Below are 17,005 nucleotides of genomic sequence, written 5' to 3'. Positions count from 1 at the left end.
AGGCAAAATCAGCCGAGACCTGCATATCTTTGTTGAGGGGGGTCCCTGTTTCTCAGGGGCAGCCTTAGTCTAGCTACTGCCCCATTCCTGGATGCCCTCAGACAAGCCCACAGCACTGGCCACGACTGTTAACGTGCCAGTTCTCAGTTCCGTGTTCCTTGCCTTTCTCCTCGTAACTAGATTTGCATCTGCCTGCCCATCCCTCAGGCACCTTTCTCTTGATCTGCCCAAGACCAAGAGTCTTTTGCCTCCAGATGTGTTCTTCCTCTTCTTGTATTTCCTGGTTCAGTGAATGACTGAAATCCCTACCCAGTCCCTCAAACCAGAATTCAGCTCTTCTTCCCTTAATCTCCGAAAGGACTCGGTCCCCAAATCTGTTAGTTCTCACACATTTTCCAAGTCCACTTCCCCTACCTGTAGTTCCCCCTTCGTCTTCCTGGAAGCCCCTCCTCAGCTTCAAGTCTCAACTGATAATACTGCCCTCCCACAAAATCCTCCCTAGTCCTGAGCTCCTGGCCCCCAGACGAAAGTAAGCACACTCTTTTGTAGTTGTTGTTGCAGCTCCTTAGACATCCTCTCTTCTAGGACCCATTACATTATATTGTAATATTTCTGGGCTCATCTCCCACTAGACTGTGAGCTCCTTGAGGGGCGAGGCTTACATTTTGTTCATCTCTGGATCTCTAGGTCTTGGCGTAGTGCACAGACTCAGGAGGTACTCAATAAATGTTGGCTGAATGTATGAATGACTCTTGGCTTGTGTGACTCTTTCATTCACACATGTTGTGATTCAGAGTGTGTTGTCCGTCTTTGTGCAGCAAAGAGGCCTTTAATTGTTTCATGAGTCATGAGTGAATGGATGAAGACAGCTGACATTGATCGAGTGCTTATCACCAGACAGGCCTCACACTGAGCATTTCCACAGTGAATGTGGCCTTATTTAACTTTTTGTTTCTCAGATACTGCTCACTCACCTCCCAGGCTAGATGCTGATCAGTAAGAGCCTAGAGTACCACTCTAAAGCCCTGTCCAGTGTCTCTCTTACACTTTTTAGGCCAAAACAGAAGGCAGCATACAAGCTGGTTTCTGCAGGCCTTGGACCTTGATGAAGAAGAGGAGGAGACTTGGCTGCTTTTTCTAGTTCTCTGCCTTCTCAGGCTCGTGTGTGTGTGTGTGTGTGTGTGTGAGAGAGAGTCACAGAGATGGAGATACTCTGTGTGTGTGTGTGTGTGTGTGTGTGTGAGAGAGAGAGAGAGTCACAGAGATGGAGATACTCTGTGTGTGTGTGTGTGTGTGTGTGTGTGTGTGTGAGAGAGAGAGAGAGAGAGAGAGAGAGTCACAGAGACGGAGATACAGAGCAGTAGCCGCCCACTGTGCGTCGTCGTCCAAGGTGGACCCCAGAGTGGATGGTTTCCCCTCAGGCATCGGCACCACAGACAGATGAGGCCTGGGCAGAGCCCACCGGGTGTGTGGGCGCTGTCATCCTCTCCTTGCTCCCTCTCTCTGTCCTGGACAGGTTCCCGATGCCATCAAATCTCAGTACCAGTTCCCACCCCCTCTCATTGCCCCCGCGGCCATTCGGGATGGGGAGCTGATCTGCAATGGGATCCCTGAGGAATCACAGACGCACCTTGTGAACTCTGAGCACTTAGCCACCCAGGCAGAGCAGCAAGAGGTGAGTGAAGGCAGGGCCGGGATTCCACACCCCATCTTCCTTCCACCTCGTCGCGGCTGTCACTGGAAGTCACTCTCACCCCCATCTTCTGCCACCCCACCCTCCCCCACCCTGAGCCCCTACCCCCACTGCCACTGCCCTGCCCCCTGAGTTGACCGTTCCAGAGAGACCCTCTGGCTCAGATCCTGAGGCACGTAAGAGAACTACAGAGTCACCTGGTCTGCTTCTCTCCGCCAGTCCCCAGGGTGCTGCGAGACGGGCACGTCCGTCTTGCAGAGAGAAATGAGTAGACCTAGACAAGTTAGGTGGCATTGCTGGACGCACAGCAGGAGCTTGGGCCCTTGCTGGATATTGGTGACGAGGTGAGCCTTAGGGCAGAGTCAGAACGGGGACCCCCAGCCCTGCTGACCAGGCTGCTGCCTGCCGAGTGTGTACCGACAAGCCTTGCTTGGGAATGGAGATGGAATCCTCTCAGGAGTCAAGCACACCCTCTCTGGGCACTCGCGATGGGACCTCGGAAACAGTGCTTGTCGGCTCTGCTGTAGCCCTGGCCGCTGTGGCGGGAAGGACCAGCGCCTCCCAGGCCTCTCACCCTCCTCTCCTCTCCTCTCCTTCCGTTGCAGTGGCTCTGTAGTGTTGTTGCGCTCCAGTGCAGCATATTGAAACATTTATCTGCTAAGCAGATGCCTTCGCATTGGGACTCTGAACAGACAGAGAAGGCTGATATTAAGCCTGTTATTGTGACTGACAGCTCAATCACCACCTCCCTGCAAACAGCTGACAAGGCACCTCCACCTTCCCACTACCCCTTGTCCTGCCCCTCAGGGCTTAGCACCCAGAATTCCCTGAGCTGCTCTCCACCCCACCAACCCCCCACCCTAGAGGACATCAGCTGCAGCTCTTGTGCGGAAAAATCCAAGAAAGCCCCCTGTGGGACTGCCAACGGGCCGGTGAACACAGAGGTGAAAGCCAATGGCCCACACCTCTACAGCAGCCCCACTGATTCCACGGACCCCCGGCGACTTCCAGGCGCCAACACCCCCCTACCAGGCCTCTCACACCGGCAAGGCTGGCCCCGGCCCCTCACGCCACCAGCGGCTGGGGGGCTTCAGAACCACACCGTCGGCATCATTGTGAAGACAGAGAATGCCACTGGCCCCAGCTCTTGCCCCCAGAGGAGTGTGGGTCTTGTCCCAAGCCTACCCCCTTCCGTTCCCAGCTCTTGTGCCAGCATCGAGAACACCAGCACTTTGCAAAGAAAGACTGTCCAATCCCAGATAGGACCTCCGTTGACAGATTCAAGGCCACTGGGCTCGCCCCCAAATGCCACCCGGGTGCTCACTCCCCCCCAAGCAGCAGGTGATGGTATCTTGGCCACAGGAGCCAACCAACGATTCTGCTCACCAGCGCCATCCTCAGGTGAGTGCTGCTCAGCCTCTCATGCTCTTCCTGGCAAATAACTCTTAAGGTTCAAGCAACACTTGTATCCCTGTAAATGTTCCAGAGGACTTTGATCTCCGTATTAACTGTCCTTCCCCCTGTTTCTATGATAGAAGAGAAAGTGCCTGTTAACTTGTCCCTAATTTAAAGGCGGGACCTTGAGGCTCTGAAAGTGGTTTCCTTAAGGTAACTACCAAGTCAGTGCAGGGGTAGACCTGCAGCCTGGGTCTCCTGACTCTGCCCTCCCACGCTCTCCAGGCTTTTTGTCCCATCACTTTAGAGGAGAGCAAATGGCTCCCGGGAGCTGCCGTGGTCAGCCTGAGGTTCTGGGTTGCAGCCTCAGTGTTTGATGATCCACTCCGTTCCAGATTCTCTGAGACAGCTCGTTTGAAGGAATTTCCATGTCAGGGAAGGCAGGGCCAGAAAACAGCACTGCCCTCCAGAGTAGGCAGAGTTGGGTGCCCGCAGAGGTTGCTCTGGCCCGAACGCTTGCACTCGGGCCACATTCTACAAGGCAGTCCCATAACGTGACCTGGGCCGGGTGTAGACCCGCTCTTTCAGCTGTCCCCCGTCAGCATTCAGGACCTCAAGGTTGCTGACCCCAGCATCTGAACCAGGTTTCAGATGCTGCTGGAACCCCCTGTGGTCTCTCCTGTCTGAACTGAACTGGCCTCCTAGTCAGCTGGGAGTCTCGGTGACCAGGTGACTGTGACTTCTCTGCATGGGGGCCCCTGGTCCCAGGATGGCCCCTACTCTCAGGCTCTCTTCCTGTTTATCTCTGAATACCAGCCTGGCTAGCTTTGGCACCTGTGAGTCCACTTCAGGACGCAGGAGCTGCAGGGCAGGCACCACCTACTTGAGTGAGCAGAGGCAGCCGGGAGGTAGTCATGGCCCAGAGGACGAAGCTGTCCCACCACATCCCCCCGAGCAGTAGATGTCACTCGTTCTCATGCTCTGGGGACTCCCGCGTGCCCGGGTGTGTTGTTGTTCCACCTGCCCTTCCTCACCACACGTTTTTAGCTCTAGGAGTTCCAGAGCCTATGGGGTGAGGATCAAGAAGGGAACATCACCTTGGGCCCGAAATCCAGGCCTGTCTCAGAAGTGGGGGATTGGACCGGTGGGTTTCCCTCAGGCAACGTAAGTAACAGTCTTCCTGCTCCGTCCCCAGATGGCAAGGTCAGCCCCGGCACGTTATCCATAGGAAGCGCTTTAACCGTACCCTCTTTCCCAGCCAACTCTACTGCCATGGTGGACCTCACCAACTCACTTCGAGCATTCATGGATGTCAATGGAGGTGAGTGAGTGAGCCGCTGAGCCTGTGCAGCATTCAGCTCATTGCAAAGGGGCAGAAGGGGCCCTGATCTTAGGGGGCGGGGAGGTGGGAGGACTGTAGGAAAGAAAGTCCCTTCTTCCAGTTCTGCCTTATAAGATTGAAGGCAGGAGGAGAAGGGGACAACAGAGGATGAGATGGTTAGATGCCATCTCTGACTCAAGGGACATGAGTTCGGGTAAACTCCGGCCGCTGGTGATGGAGAGGGAGGCCTGGCGTGCTGTGGTTCATGGGGTCGCAAAGAGTCCGACACGACTGAGCGACTGAACTGAACTGATAACACATAAGAAAGACAAAGGGAGCGCAGAGCCAAGCTAAACCAGTGAGAAGAGAAGAAAATCACTTTAGGCAGATCACCTGGACTTGAATAAAACCAGGAGCTCCCAAAGGAGGAACCTCGTCTGTGAGAAACCCCCGAAGTCAGGGAGAACTGGAGCAGTCCTTGATCTCTGTGGGCAGGGAGGTTAGAAAGTCCAAGCCTCAGTACCAGACATCGGGGCTTCCACTCATCCCAAGCTGCCCCACTATAGGGGGCATCTGCCCAGGCTTCCTGCGGCCTCATTGCAGAAGGGCCAGTGAGATGCTCTGCTCCAGGCCCTGGTACAACTTTGTACTCTGAGTCGTTTGAGAAAAATCACTTGGCTGGATTTTAGGAATGCTGAAATATTGGCTCTGTGACCCTCACCTACTGCCACATTCCATTTCCTCCTCAGCTGCTTTTTAATCTTTCTCTTTGGTTAATAGAAATCGAGATAAATATGCTGGACGAGAAGCTGATCAAGTTTCTGGCCTTGCAGAGAATACATCAGCTTTTCCCCTCCCGGGTCCAAGCTTCACCGGGCAGTGTCGGGGCACATCCGCTGGCTTCTGGAGGGCACCACACGGAAGGTGCGCATGCCCACACCACTCCTCTAGGTCCACCCTCTGCATGTGAGCAGCCATCTCCCCTCCACGGAGAATCTCAGTCCTCCATGCAGGCCTTTACTGGCCTTAATAAAATACCAGTTTCTTTTCTCAAAAGCGGAAAGGAGATGGTGACCACCACTTTCAGATCAGACTCGGGAGAGTGCTGTCACTCATCCCTGTGAGATACAAAGCAGCTAGGAGCGCCTTTGGGTGTATGTGATGCACTTTCTGCTCATTTGCTTCTCAGTATTTGAGCTGGAAGGATTTTCCAAAAGGCCAGCTCTGCTTAGGACAGCCCTTTGAGCGTTAGCCAGTAAAAGCCTCGCTGCTTAGAAGTGGGATCCTCAGACCATGAGCATCAGCATCTCCTAAGAGCTTGTTAGCAGAGCTCAGGCCCCACCTCAGACCTACGGAATCAGAATCCGCATTTTAACAAGATCCCTGGGTGATTCATATTCAGAATTAGAGGAACATTGGTTTGTGCCTTCTGGGGTTTTGCACGGCCTCCCTTATAATATCAGTTGGTATATCCCTGGTAAACCAACCAGCAGCCCTTGTGCTTCAAGTACTATCATCTTTGAATTATATGGTCCTCTTCAGAGATGGTCCTTTTTACTCCCCCATGTGGGAAATGCTGTTAAGTGGGGTGAGAGAGCTACACCCTGCAGCAGCTTTGTGTCAGGTGTGAGTTTGGAAAGATGACTCATCCAGTGGGGTTATTTTCTCCATGACCAAGAGTCCAGCTTCTCTTGATGTGTGTTTGGGCCCCAGGTTCTGTTCCTGAACAGTCACATCCCTATGTTTGCCTTGCAGTGCAGAGAAGGGAAGTACAGGCCCGAGCTGTGTTCTACCCCCTCTTAGGGTTGGGAGGCGCTGTGAACATGTGCTATCGAACCCTCTACATCGGGACAGGTAAGCCAGGTGGGAGGGGCGTTGAATCTCTCCAGCCCTGAAGATGGATACCCTGACCCACGGAGGCTAGAAAGGGAGGGACGCCCTCTCCAGGGTGGACTGGTTTCACCCAGCAGATGTCTGGACAGGAGGGACTAAGAAAAGGGACTGTCAGCTGCCATCTTCCCACTTCAGGCCTTGTGCCCCATGTGGCATGAGACAGCCCAGAAGTCAGCCCTAACTGCTGCCCAGTGAGCATTTCAACAGCGCAGGAAAGACCTGAGCAGAGGCACATGCTGTGTCCCTGGAGACCTTTGAAGAAGTGATGGGGCTGACACATATGTAACCCATACTGAGCCCTGCACCTTGCCAGAGGGACAGGCAAGCCCTTAGCCTGGAAAGGTCCCTTTCTCTCAGATGATGCGATTTCTGGGCCGTGCACCCCATGTTGTGCTCGCATGGAGATCACCCTGCACCTCTCTGGGCAGCATCCCATGTTCTGAAGCACATGAGCTGGCAGGGACATCTGTTCTTTTACAGTGGGTTAAAAAAGATAGCAGTTTTTCTTCAAAAATATAAGGAGAGGGCCCCGAGCTTACCTGTCCCTTGAGTTCCCGCCCAGAAGCTAACTCCCACCCTGCTCAGCTCCCCCGCACATCCACCTCACAATCTGTTCTTTGCTTTCCTTTCCTCTCTCCTCCGCCCTCCGTCCCTTGCAGGAGCTGACATGGACGTGTGCCTTACAAACTATGGTCACTGTAACTACGTGTCCGGGAAACACGCCTGCATATTCTACGATGAGGTGAGGGGTGGCAGAGAGCTCTGCCAACCTGAGGCGTCTCCCAGCACTGGGGTTTTGTTCAGTGCCCTGGGTGAGGGGAATGGGATGGGGTCCTCTCCTTCTCTTCCCTCCCTGGCATTCCCGGAAGAGAAAAGCCTTAGTGTGAAGGGCATCCGTCCTAGGGAGCAGGGCCCTTATTTCTCCTGAGGTGGGTCAGCAGGTCCAGGGAGGGACGAGGCACCCTAAAGTGGGGCGAGGGGACCAACATGGAAGTAACCAAGTCCTCCAAGGCGTGTCGCTATGGGTTTCATCACTGTCGTCATCACGTGCCAGTGAATGTCATTTCACCAGGAGCCCGTGCTAGGGAGGCAGAGTACTGGGAGGGTAGGAAAGAAAGCTTTCTTGAGGACATGAGTCTTGAGCCCCATTGGAAGGGGCAGGGCAGCAGGGCGTGATGGGGAAGGAAGGAGGGAGCTCCCCGCTAGAGCAGCACAGCCTTCTCCATGTGTCCTCTCTCCCCTTAGCCCCAGGCCCCACGCAGCAGACCACACATCTTATCTTCCCTCCTCCTCCTCAGAATACCAAACATTATGAGCTGTTAAACTACAGTGAGCACGGGACAACGGTGGACAATGTGCTGTATTCATGTGACTTCTCTGAGAAGACCCCGCCAACCCCCCCAAGCAGTATTGTTGCCAAAGTGCAGAGTGTCATCAGTAAGTTGGAGCAGAGGCCTCTGGCCACGGAGCCTGCCCTTTTTGGACACTTTCTCTGATGCCTCAGTCAGGGTGGCTGTGGCTCGCCGCCATGACCTGCTGTCGCTTGCCTTCCCAGTCCCGTTGGCCAGGTTCTCCTTGCTCATGGGCCCCGGAAAGGCCACGGAGAAGCACGTGCTGTGCACTCCCATGGGTATACACACTACCTTCGGAGCCTCAGACTCCACCCCTCCTTTCTGAGCTCCCCTTACCCCAAGTCACACAGCGTTTTAGAGTGGGGCGGTGCAGGGGCCCCACGCTGGCCAGCGGCCCAGGTGGGGCTTGGCTGCTCACTGTTCCTCTCCTGTGACCTTCCCCCTCTCTCCAGGGCGCCGCCGGCACCAGAAACAGGATGAAGAGCCAAGTGAAGAGGCAGCCATGATGAGTTCCCAGGCCCAGGGGCCGCAGCGGAGACCCTGCAACTGCAAAGCCAGCAGCTCGAGCTTGATTGGGGGCAGTGGGGCCGGCTGGGAGGGCACGGCCTTGCTGCACCACGGCAGCTACATCAAGCTGGGGTGCCTGCAGTTTGTCTTCAGCATCACTGAGTTTGCGACCAAACAGCCCAAAGGCGATGCCGGCCTGCTGCAAGATGGGGTCTTGGCCGAGAAGCTCTCTCTCAAGCCCCACCAGGGCCCCGTGCTGCGCTCCAACTCCGTTCCCTAGGACTGGCGGCTACCCGTCACCCGCCCGTCCACCCCACCCAAGACTCCTGCAATGCAAAAATGTACACAAACCAAGCCCGGGTTTTTTTTCTATACTCCACCGGAAACCCTTCGACTACAATCTTTGCATGAAATGAAGAAACCTTTTGACTGTTTTTTAAAAATCCTTTTTCTTTTCTCAAGTTCTAGGGGGCATTTGCACATATATTTGTACTCAACATTTCATGGGAAAGCGGCAGACCGAGCTGAGGAACAGCGTGGGCAGGGAGGGGAAGGCCGATGGTCTGGACACCTCCAACACAAAACCGTTCCCCACCCACCTCCTGCTCCCTCCCCCTCGCCCGCCGTTGTAAAATAATCAGAAACTTGTTCTATTTTGTGGCAGTGACAATAGTTTTATATTAAAAGAAAAAAATACAGTTTTCATACAGCAAAATCTATACAATATCATTGTTTTATTTAATATAAAGATCGTACCCACCCTCCTTCCATGGTTCCCACCCTCCAGGTTATTTTCCCTTTCTGCAGCGGTTGCACTACAGGTAGCTACTGTGTATTATGGACAAATGAGAAATGAATTCTTTTTCTGGCTGTCCATCTTATTTTATTTCAAATAAGGAAAAGTGTATTTGGATTTTGTGTAAATACATCTAGTGATGACATTTTTTCAATGTTTTTAAAAACTGTGTACAGTACTACATGTGGTAGAGCGTTTTCTTCAAATTGTCTATTGTAGCAAAAACGTTTCTGTCGTAAACTTGTTTTGTCTCCTTTTTTTGTTCTCTTGCCACTTCTCTCCTCTTCCTCCCACCCCTGGCTCCCTCCTTTCCCTCCATCCCCACAACTAGTACCGATGTACATAGTAATTGTAATGTTTTAGACTTTACAGAAACTTTCCTGTATTCTGTATATAAAAAAACAAAAATACTTCAAATTATGTTTTCTGCCTGTCTGTCCTACCTGTCATCACCCTTAAGAGGGAACCGTCCTGAGGCCCTGGTCCCACAGCCCCACTGAACAAGTCTCACTCAGTCCCCAGGGAAGTCAGGAGAGGCGAGGTGTTGGAGAAAAGTGTGCCTAGGGTGGGAAGGTCAAGTGGAAGGGGAGGGGTTCAGCTGCAACGGCGGGTTGTTATATGGCTTTGTGGGTGACTTGAGGGAATTCAGAGGGCTTGAGCATTTGATATGATCAGATTCTACAAGAATCCCAAGAGTACTGATCCCTGCTCCTCTTGGCTCCAAAACCAAGACATTAAAATAGGAGATGGCTGGACTTCTCTGGTGGCTCAGTGATAAAGAATCTGCCTGCCAAAGCTGGGCACTTGGCCTCGACCCCTGGTCTGAGAGGATCCTACATGCCTCGAAGCAGCTAAGCCCTCACCTAGAACCCATGCTTCACCACAAGAGAAGCCACTGCAATCAGAAGCCCACACAGCACAGTAGAGAACAGCCCCCACTCACTGCAGAGAAATCCCACACAGCCAAAAATATTTTTTTAAATAAGAGCATGAGACCTCTGCATTCTGCTCCAGAAGCTTTAACCCAAGCAGTTGGGGCTGTCTTTCCTCCGGTTATTTGCTATCGTTTTTTCCATCTCTTCTGGGAGAAGTCATAACACCTGGCTTTTTTTCCCCCTCAGCCCTAGCTGGGTATGGAGCAATTCACTATTCAAGTATCACTCAAGTTCCTCCAGTGTCCAGCCTTTGCCAGGCCTTGGATCTTGGTCTCAGTAACTTGCTGTGGGCAATCACCAGGACAGATGTGGCCCCTGCCTCTTGGAGCTTAGAATCTAGTGTGGAGCAGTTTGTTGTTTCAAATGTCTGAAGAACGAAGAAATTCAGTCTCTAGACTCAGTCATGCCACAAGTAACTCGACTTGCAGTCACAAGCTTACAACTGCAGCCCCTGGACAGATGAGTTCACCCAGTACCTTAATTCTCAGGCCTCTAAGCTCCCTCTTATTTAAACAAACTATTCCTCCTTGCACATTATACTTAAGAAACTTTATCTGCCAAGTTTTTCCTGAAAACCATCTCCTGCTCCTTAGAGAACACAGCTGTGTGCATGCATGCCAGCGCTGTTTAGAGTGCGTGGTACCTGTTTGCATGTCAGGATTTTGTTTTGGCGGGGGTGGAGAGCACATCCATTTGTTTCACTCACATTCTGTCCCTAGTCTCATCCCACAGTATGGACACAAACGCTGAATCCATGGTGCAGCTAAACAGGAAATGGCTGGAATCTGTGGTCTGACCCTGGCTTCCACCCACCCCTCTAGCTTTGCCTCCACCACTCTCCTCCTCCCCCATGGGCCTTGTGAACTCCTTAAGGGCAGAAACATTGTTCTGCTCAGTATTTCCAAGGCTACCTGCACTACTGGGCATGCTGTGAGTGCCAAACAACAGGTGCTAAATTGTACTGGATTTCTCCTTTCTCCTGGCAAGTCACCTGGCCAGAAATAATACACTTACCCATGCCTCCCTAGCTGTCCCCACCCACTCAGCCATCATAATCACGTCTATTCAGTATTGAAGCCTCTTTACCTATTTCTCCCACCTGTCAGAATCACTCCAGAGACAAATTTCCTCCTGAAGATCAGAGGACAGATCTTACACTCTCTTCCTGCTTCCCTTCAGAAATGGAGGGGTGGAGGGCTTCCCTAGTGGGCCAGCAGCCAAGACTGCACTGCCAATGCAGGAGCCCCAGATCCAATCCCTCAGGGAACTAGATCCCACATGCTGCAGTTAAGAAGACCCGGTGCAGCCAAATATATATATATAAAGGAGGGGCCTGGTGGGGTATGAGGAGGTGGGGAGATAGACAGCTAATGAATATGTGAATCCTGACAGCCCTGAACTGATGGTGCCACCCTGCACGCACTGTGTCACCTGTCTGACCTCCATGGGAAGAAATGGAAAGAATCCTAGAAGCTGAGGGGTTACCTGCTGGCTCAGCTGGTAAAGAATCCGCCTGCAATGCGGGAGACCTGGGTTCAATCCCTGGGTTGAGAAGATCCTAGAAGCTGAGGGCTGAAATAAGAGGATAAGGAACTGATGGACTTGTTCACAGAGGGCAAAGAATCCAGGACTAGACTGTTAGACACAGCAGCATTCAGGCGCCCTCCCCTCTCCAGATGGGAAGGACTGCTACATACTGACACCCAGAGAGCCCATCCGTCTGCTAAGCTCCCTCTTGCAAGTCTTCCGCTACAGAACCCAGCATAGAGTACAGATATACGCGAAGACGGTCATTCATGCACACACTGACGGACTACAGATGCATGCACACACCTGGAGGGGCTCGAAGCCTACACACTCACACACCTACAAGGTGCTCACGCGGGCGCGCGCACGCAGGATCCAGAGGCACGCACACAACCTAAAGGACGATCACAGGATCCATGGGCACATCACAGACCAAAAAAGCTAGCACCTTCACTAGAGGTGCGTGTACATACCTAGAGGGCGCTCCCAGGCGCAAACGCACATAGGCACCTAGGTTTTCACACCAGCGCACACCCCGAGGACGCAGACGCACGCCTGGGGGCGCTCCCAGGGCCCACGCACACACGCACGCACACACATCCCTGCCCTGTCTCCCGCCCGCCTCCGCCTCCGCCTTCGCCAAGCCGAAGAGCGCCAGGCGCCCTTCTAGGCCGGTGCGGGGAGAGCCCGCAGCCCCCCGGGCAGCGATCCAGGCGGCTCCGGGCCTGGGCGGGAGCCCGGAGGTGCGGCCAGCATGGAGGCGCTGCTGCTGGGCGTGGGGCTGCTGCTGGGCGCCTACGTGCTTGTCTACTACAACCTGGTGAAGGCCCCGCCGTGCCGCGGCCTCGCCAGCCTGCGGGGCCGCACGGCGGTGGTCACGGGTGAGTGCTGGCTGGTGAGCAGGGGGCGGGGAGCCGGGACCGCGGGGCGGGGAGCCAGGACAGTGGGGCGGGGGCCTGACGCCTCAGCTCGGCTCCCGCCCACCCTCCTCAGGCGCCAACAGCGGCATCGGGAAGATGACGGCGCTGGAGCTGGCACGCCGGGGAGCGCGCGTGGTGCTGGCCTGCAGGAGCCGGGAGCGCGGCGAAGCCGCTGCGTTCGACCTCCGCCAGGTGAGGGAAGGCGGAGCCTTGAAGGGCGGGGCCTGGCGGGGAGGGCGGGGCCTGGCGGGGAGGGCGGGGCCTGGCGGGAGGGTGAACAGAGGACGGAAGCACAGAGGACATACACAGAAAAGAGCCGGGCAGCTGGAGACATGCGGGCGGGGGTATCCAGTCCCTTAAAGGACAATGCAGCCCGGTTCACCAAATGGAGAAGAGGGTGCACAGGTGCTGTGGTCACACAGCGAAGGGACACCAGGTCTGAAGAAAGTAATTGCTGTTCTAATACATTTAAGAAACAGTGAAATTTAATGAAAGTCGGAAAGAGAACAGCAGAGGGAACAGCATATGCAGAGGCCCTGAGGCAAGATAGATGGTCTGATTTGAGAAACTGATTGAAAGGTTTAATGAGGCCAGAGCGCGGAGTATAGAGTATGCAGAGAAGAGGCAAAAGGAAGGGGCTGAACTCTCTGAGCCAGGGCCAAGTTCAAAGGGCCCTTATAGACCCTACTGAGTAGATCAGATTTCATAGAATGGACAGTGGAGATCCGACGAAGTGTTCTCAGCAGGGACTGGACTTTCAGAATAACTTTTGGGAATGAACCCCTAAGTGGCTCTGTGGCACCTGGTTTGTAGGGGGTAAGAGTGGGTTGGAGGAGACCAGTGAGTAGTCCTTTGTAGATTTTAGGGTAAACAATAATGGGCAGAGGGTATGATAATATTAATAATAATAGCAAGTACAAAAAAAAAAAAAAAGGCAAGTGCCTACAGAGTGGTGACTACATGCCAGGCAGTATTCTAAAGATTTTACATATATTAACTCATTTAATTCTCACAATAACTATCAGTAATATTATTATTTCCATTTTACAGAGAACTAAGGCTCAGAAAGATTAAGTATCTTGCCCAAGGTATCACTCTAGTAATAAGCAAAGTCAAGATTTGCATTCTAATGCCTGGGGTAGATCTTAGTAGAAGGAGTTAGTAGCAGGAGCTGAGCTCTCAGAATTTGGTGCCTGGGGAGAAGGAAGAAAAGGGTGCATATGACAGGTCACTTCTTGCCACTCCACAGGAGAGTGGGAACAATGAAGTCATCTTCATGGCTTTGGACTTGGCCAGTCTGGCCTCCGTGAGGGCTTTTGCCACTGCCTTCCTGAGCTCTGAGCCACGGCTGGACATCCTCATCCACAATGCCGGTGAGGGCAGCCGACCTGCAGAGGGGCGGGGGGGTGCCCAGGGCAGCCGACCCTTCCAGGCAGGCTTGGCTGAGGGACTGGTAAACATGTGGGAAGGATGCCCCCTACCACTATCTCACCTGGGGGATGCTGAGGCCTCCAAGAATCCCTCTGGAGCAGTTGTTCACACCTAGCCCCTACCCCAGGGATCAGTTCCTGTGGCCGGACCCGGGAGCCCTTTAACCTGCTGCTGCGTGTGAACCACATCGGCCCCTTCCTGCTGACGCACCTGCTGCTGCCCCGGCTCAAGACAAGCGCCCCCAGCCGTGTGGTGGTGGTCTCCTCTGCTGCCCACCGCAGAGGCCGCCTCGATTTCACACGCCTGGACCGCCCAGTGGTGGGCTGGCGGCAGGAGCTGCGGGCATATGCCGACAGTAAGCTGGCCAACGTGTTGTTCGCCAGGGAGCTTGCCACTCAGCTTGAGGGCACTGGCGTCACCTGCTATGCAGCCCATCCAGGTGAGGTTTGTCTCTCTGGCTGCTCTGCTTCATTCTTATTTCCCCTCTCCCATCCTCGCCCCTTCCCCTGCTCCCCCTGCCTCTCACTGAGCCACAGAATCTCAGAGCAGGAAGGAGGCCTGGTCCAGAGAGAGGCCTGTTCCTTGCTGATCTTGAAGCCAGGCTCTCCTTGTCTGAGCTTGTCTCACACCTCAAGCTCAGATGCTGAAAGCTGGGTAAGGCATGGCAATGAGGAAGGCCTAGGTTCTCACCCCAAGGAGCCATCTGCATGACTGAATTGATGATGTTAGCTAATAATTACTCATTCAGGAAGCATTTAGTGAGTACCTACTATGTTCTAGGCATTAATCTAGACACAGGGAATGTAGCAGTGAGCAAAACAAAGACCTCATCCTTGTAGAGTTTACATTCTACTTTATAGAAGGAGACAGCTAATAAATGTATACAATGACAGGTGGTGTTTAAAGTGCTGCAGGGAAAGATAAGACAGGGAAAGGGGGCTAAGAAATGACAGAGTTGGCAAAAGAATAAGAAATGACAGGGGGTGCTATATTTATCTATGGCAGTCAAGGAAGATGTAACTGAAAAGGTGACGTTTCAGTAGAAGCTTGAAGGAAATGAATGACCTGTGAGGCATTCTAGAGAGGAGAGTAAAAGAACAGAGTAAATACCAAATGCAAAGGTCCTGAGGCAGAAGTGCCTGGTGTGTTTAAGAAAGAACAGAGAGCCTGCTGTGGCTGGAGCAGAGTGAGGAAGGGAATGTGGCAAGAGATGAGGTATAGAGATAGGCTGGGTCATCCAGGGTCTAGGGGTCCACTAGAAGCATTCTTACAGTCTGAGTGATTTTACTAATCAGTAAGACCCATCCTGAGGTGTTGGAGAAGACTCTTGAGAGTCTCTTGAACTGCAAGGAGATCCAACCAGTCCATCCTAAAGGAAATCAGTCCTGAATGTCCATTGGAAGGACTGATGTTGAAGCTGAAACTCCAATACTCTAGCCACCTGATGTGAAGAACTGACTCACTGGAAAAGACCCTGATGCTGGGAAAGACTGAAGGCAGAAGAAGGGGACGACAGAGGATGAGATGGTTGGATGGCATCACTGACTCAATGGACATGAGTTTGAGTAAACTCCCAGAGTTGGTGATGGACAGGGAGGCCTAGCGTGCTGCAGTCCATGGGGTTGCAAAGAGTCAGACACGACTGAGTGACTGAACTGAACTGAAGACCCATCCCTGCCTTAGAGAACAAGTTGCCGGATAACAAGATCTGCCTGACCCATAATACTATACCGAATATTAGACAATCATTACCTAAGGCTCATTAAAATTATAATAGTGATAATAATAATAATTATAGCTAGCCATTATTAGACTCCATATCTCTAATATCCAAAGCAGTGGCTGGTCTATTGTAGGTGTTCATAAATGTTTGCTGGTTAAACAGGGGAACAGGAGGACTTTCCCGGCAGTCCAAAGGTTAGGACTTCACATGTTTCCAATGCAGGGGATGAGGGTTTGATTCCTGGTTTGGGGAATTAAGATCCCACATGCCACTGGGGAAGGCCAAAAGATAAAACACAAAGGAACAGGGAAAAAGATGAGCTAGAAAAAAAGATGGAGACAGATTGTTCCAGGCTAGTTTCTTACCTGGAGAATCCCATGGGAGAAGTCCATAAGGTTGAAAAGAGTCGAACATGACTGAAGTGACTGAGCAGGCAGGGACACAGCATGAGCAATATCTGGAAGATGAGGATGTGTAAGGAGCTTGGATGAAGAAGTGGCTTGCTGTTAGAAACGAGTGAGGTCAGCTTATCAGGTCCCTAAGTACTACCTGGTTAATACGACCTTGGCTTCCACCTTGGCTTCCCTGGGACCGGACTCTTTTTCACTCCTTTTGAGTAGCCCTGTGCTTGCCTCTTACGCTAGACCCTCACCCACGGTCGTCTTCGGTCGTCTTCCCTGCCACTTCCTTTCTTCCCGTCCACAGGGCCAGTGAACTCGGAGCTCTTCCTGCGCCACGTTCCTGGATGGCTCCGCCCACTTTTGCGCCCCCTGGCTTGGCTGGTGCTCCGGGCACCGCGAGGGGGTGCCCAGACACCCCTGTACTGCGCTCTGCAGGAAGGCATTGAGCCCCTCAGCGGGAGGTACTTCGCCAACTGCCACGTGGAGGAAGTGCCCCCAGCCGCCAGAGACGACCGCGCAGCTCACCGGCTGTGGGAGGCCAGCAGGAAGCTAGCAGGGCTTGGGCCTGGGGAGGATGCCGAATCTGATGAAGATTCCCAGCCTGAAGACCCGGGGACTCCATCCTCTCCGAGCACCCCCCACCCCGAGGAGCCCACGGCTTCCGAACTCTACCCCAGCCCTCAGAGTTCAACAGACTGGTCTACGGTCACGCGCCGAATTCCGGTTAAAGCTGAACTTGAGCCTCAGGCTTGCTAACCGCCCACCCTCCCCCCACTCCACCCCCCACCCCACTCCTACACACACACACACACACACACGCAGACCTGGAAGCTTTCCAGGGACCTGGTGGGCCTTTAAAACCCTAGCTGTGTGCCGGGCCATGCACTAGGCAAGGAGAGAGTTGCCATTTTTGCATCCATGGTTACTTTCCGCGGTTTTCGAGGTATGTCCTGGACAGCTCGTTTCCTCGTGGAAGGAAATAAAGGGTGATTATTTCTCCCAGAGAGGAAGAGAAATCCCAGATTGAGAGGTGGGACGTAGTGTATCTGCTGCGGCTTTTCAGGAATTTGAATTTCGGATTTCCAGGCCCTACCCTCAGGCATGCCGATCA

At 53.3% G+C, this 17,005-nt stretch overlaps 2 protein-coding genes across 2 annotated transcripts in view; both read left to right on the top strand.

Moving 5' to 3' along the window:
* PHF12 (PHD finger protein 12) overlaps positions 1-9,332 on the top strand; it is a 38,030-nt gene extending 28,698 nt beyond the window's left edge. Inside the window, exons 8-15 of the mRNA XM_068976679.1 lie at positions 1,517-1,675; positions 2,299-3,094; positions 4,284-4,409; positions 5,190-5,333; positions 6,165-6,263; positions 6,962-7,044; positions 7,601-7,739; positions 8,107-9,332. Of these exons, the coding sequence (XP_068832780.1) occupies positions 1,517-1,675; positions 2,299-3,094; positions 4,284-4,409; positions 5,190-5,333; positions 6,165-6,263; positions 6,962-7,044; positions 7,601-7,739; positions 8,107-8,441 (1,881 nt within the window). The 3' untranslated portion in view covers positions 8,442-9,332. The remainder of the gene's footprint in view (positions 1-1,516; positions 1,676-2,298; positions 3,095-4,283; positions 4,410-5,189; positions 5,334-6,164; positions 6,264-6,961; positions 7,045-7,600; positions 7,740-8,106) is intronic.
* Positions 9,333-12,173: 2,841 nt separating this feature from the next.
* DHRS13 (dehydrogenase/reductase 13) lies at positions 12,174-16,650 on the top strand. Its single transcript, XM_068978992.1, has 5 exons — positions 12,174-12,300; positions 12,413-12,531; positions 13,589-13,712; positions 13,898-14,209; positions 16,199-16,650. Exons 1-5 carry the CDS (start codon positions 12,174-12,176, stop codon positions 16,648-16,650), a joined length of 1,134 nt encoding a protein of 377 aa, XP_068835093.1.
* Positions 16,651-17,005: the final 355 nt, after the last annotated feature.

The sequence above is a fragment of the Capricornis sumatraensis genome, chromosome 8 (genome assembly GCF_032405125.1).
Source record: "Capricornis sumatraensis isolate serow.1 chromosome 8, serow.2, whole genome shotgun sequence".
Classification (NCBI taxonomy): Eukaryota; Metazoa; Chordata; class Mammalia; order Artiodactyla; family Bovidae; genus Capricornis; species Capricornis sumatraensis.
This window is presented reverse-complemented; position numbering and strand designations above follow the sequence as displayed.

Coding starts and splice junctions, on each gene's coding strand:
- DHRS13 (XM_068978992.1), top strand. CDS start 12,174: ATGGAGGCGCTGCTGCTGGGCGTGGGGCTGCTGCTGGGCGCCTACGTG. Junction 12,301..12,412: donor CCGCACGGCGGTGGTCACGG/GTGAGTGCTGGC, acceptor CACCCTCCTCAG/GCGCCAACAGCGGCATCGGG. Junction 13,713..13,897: donor CATCCTCATCCACAATGCCG/GTGAGGGCAGCC, acceptor CCCCTACCCCAG/GGATCAGTTCCTGTGGCCGG.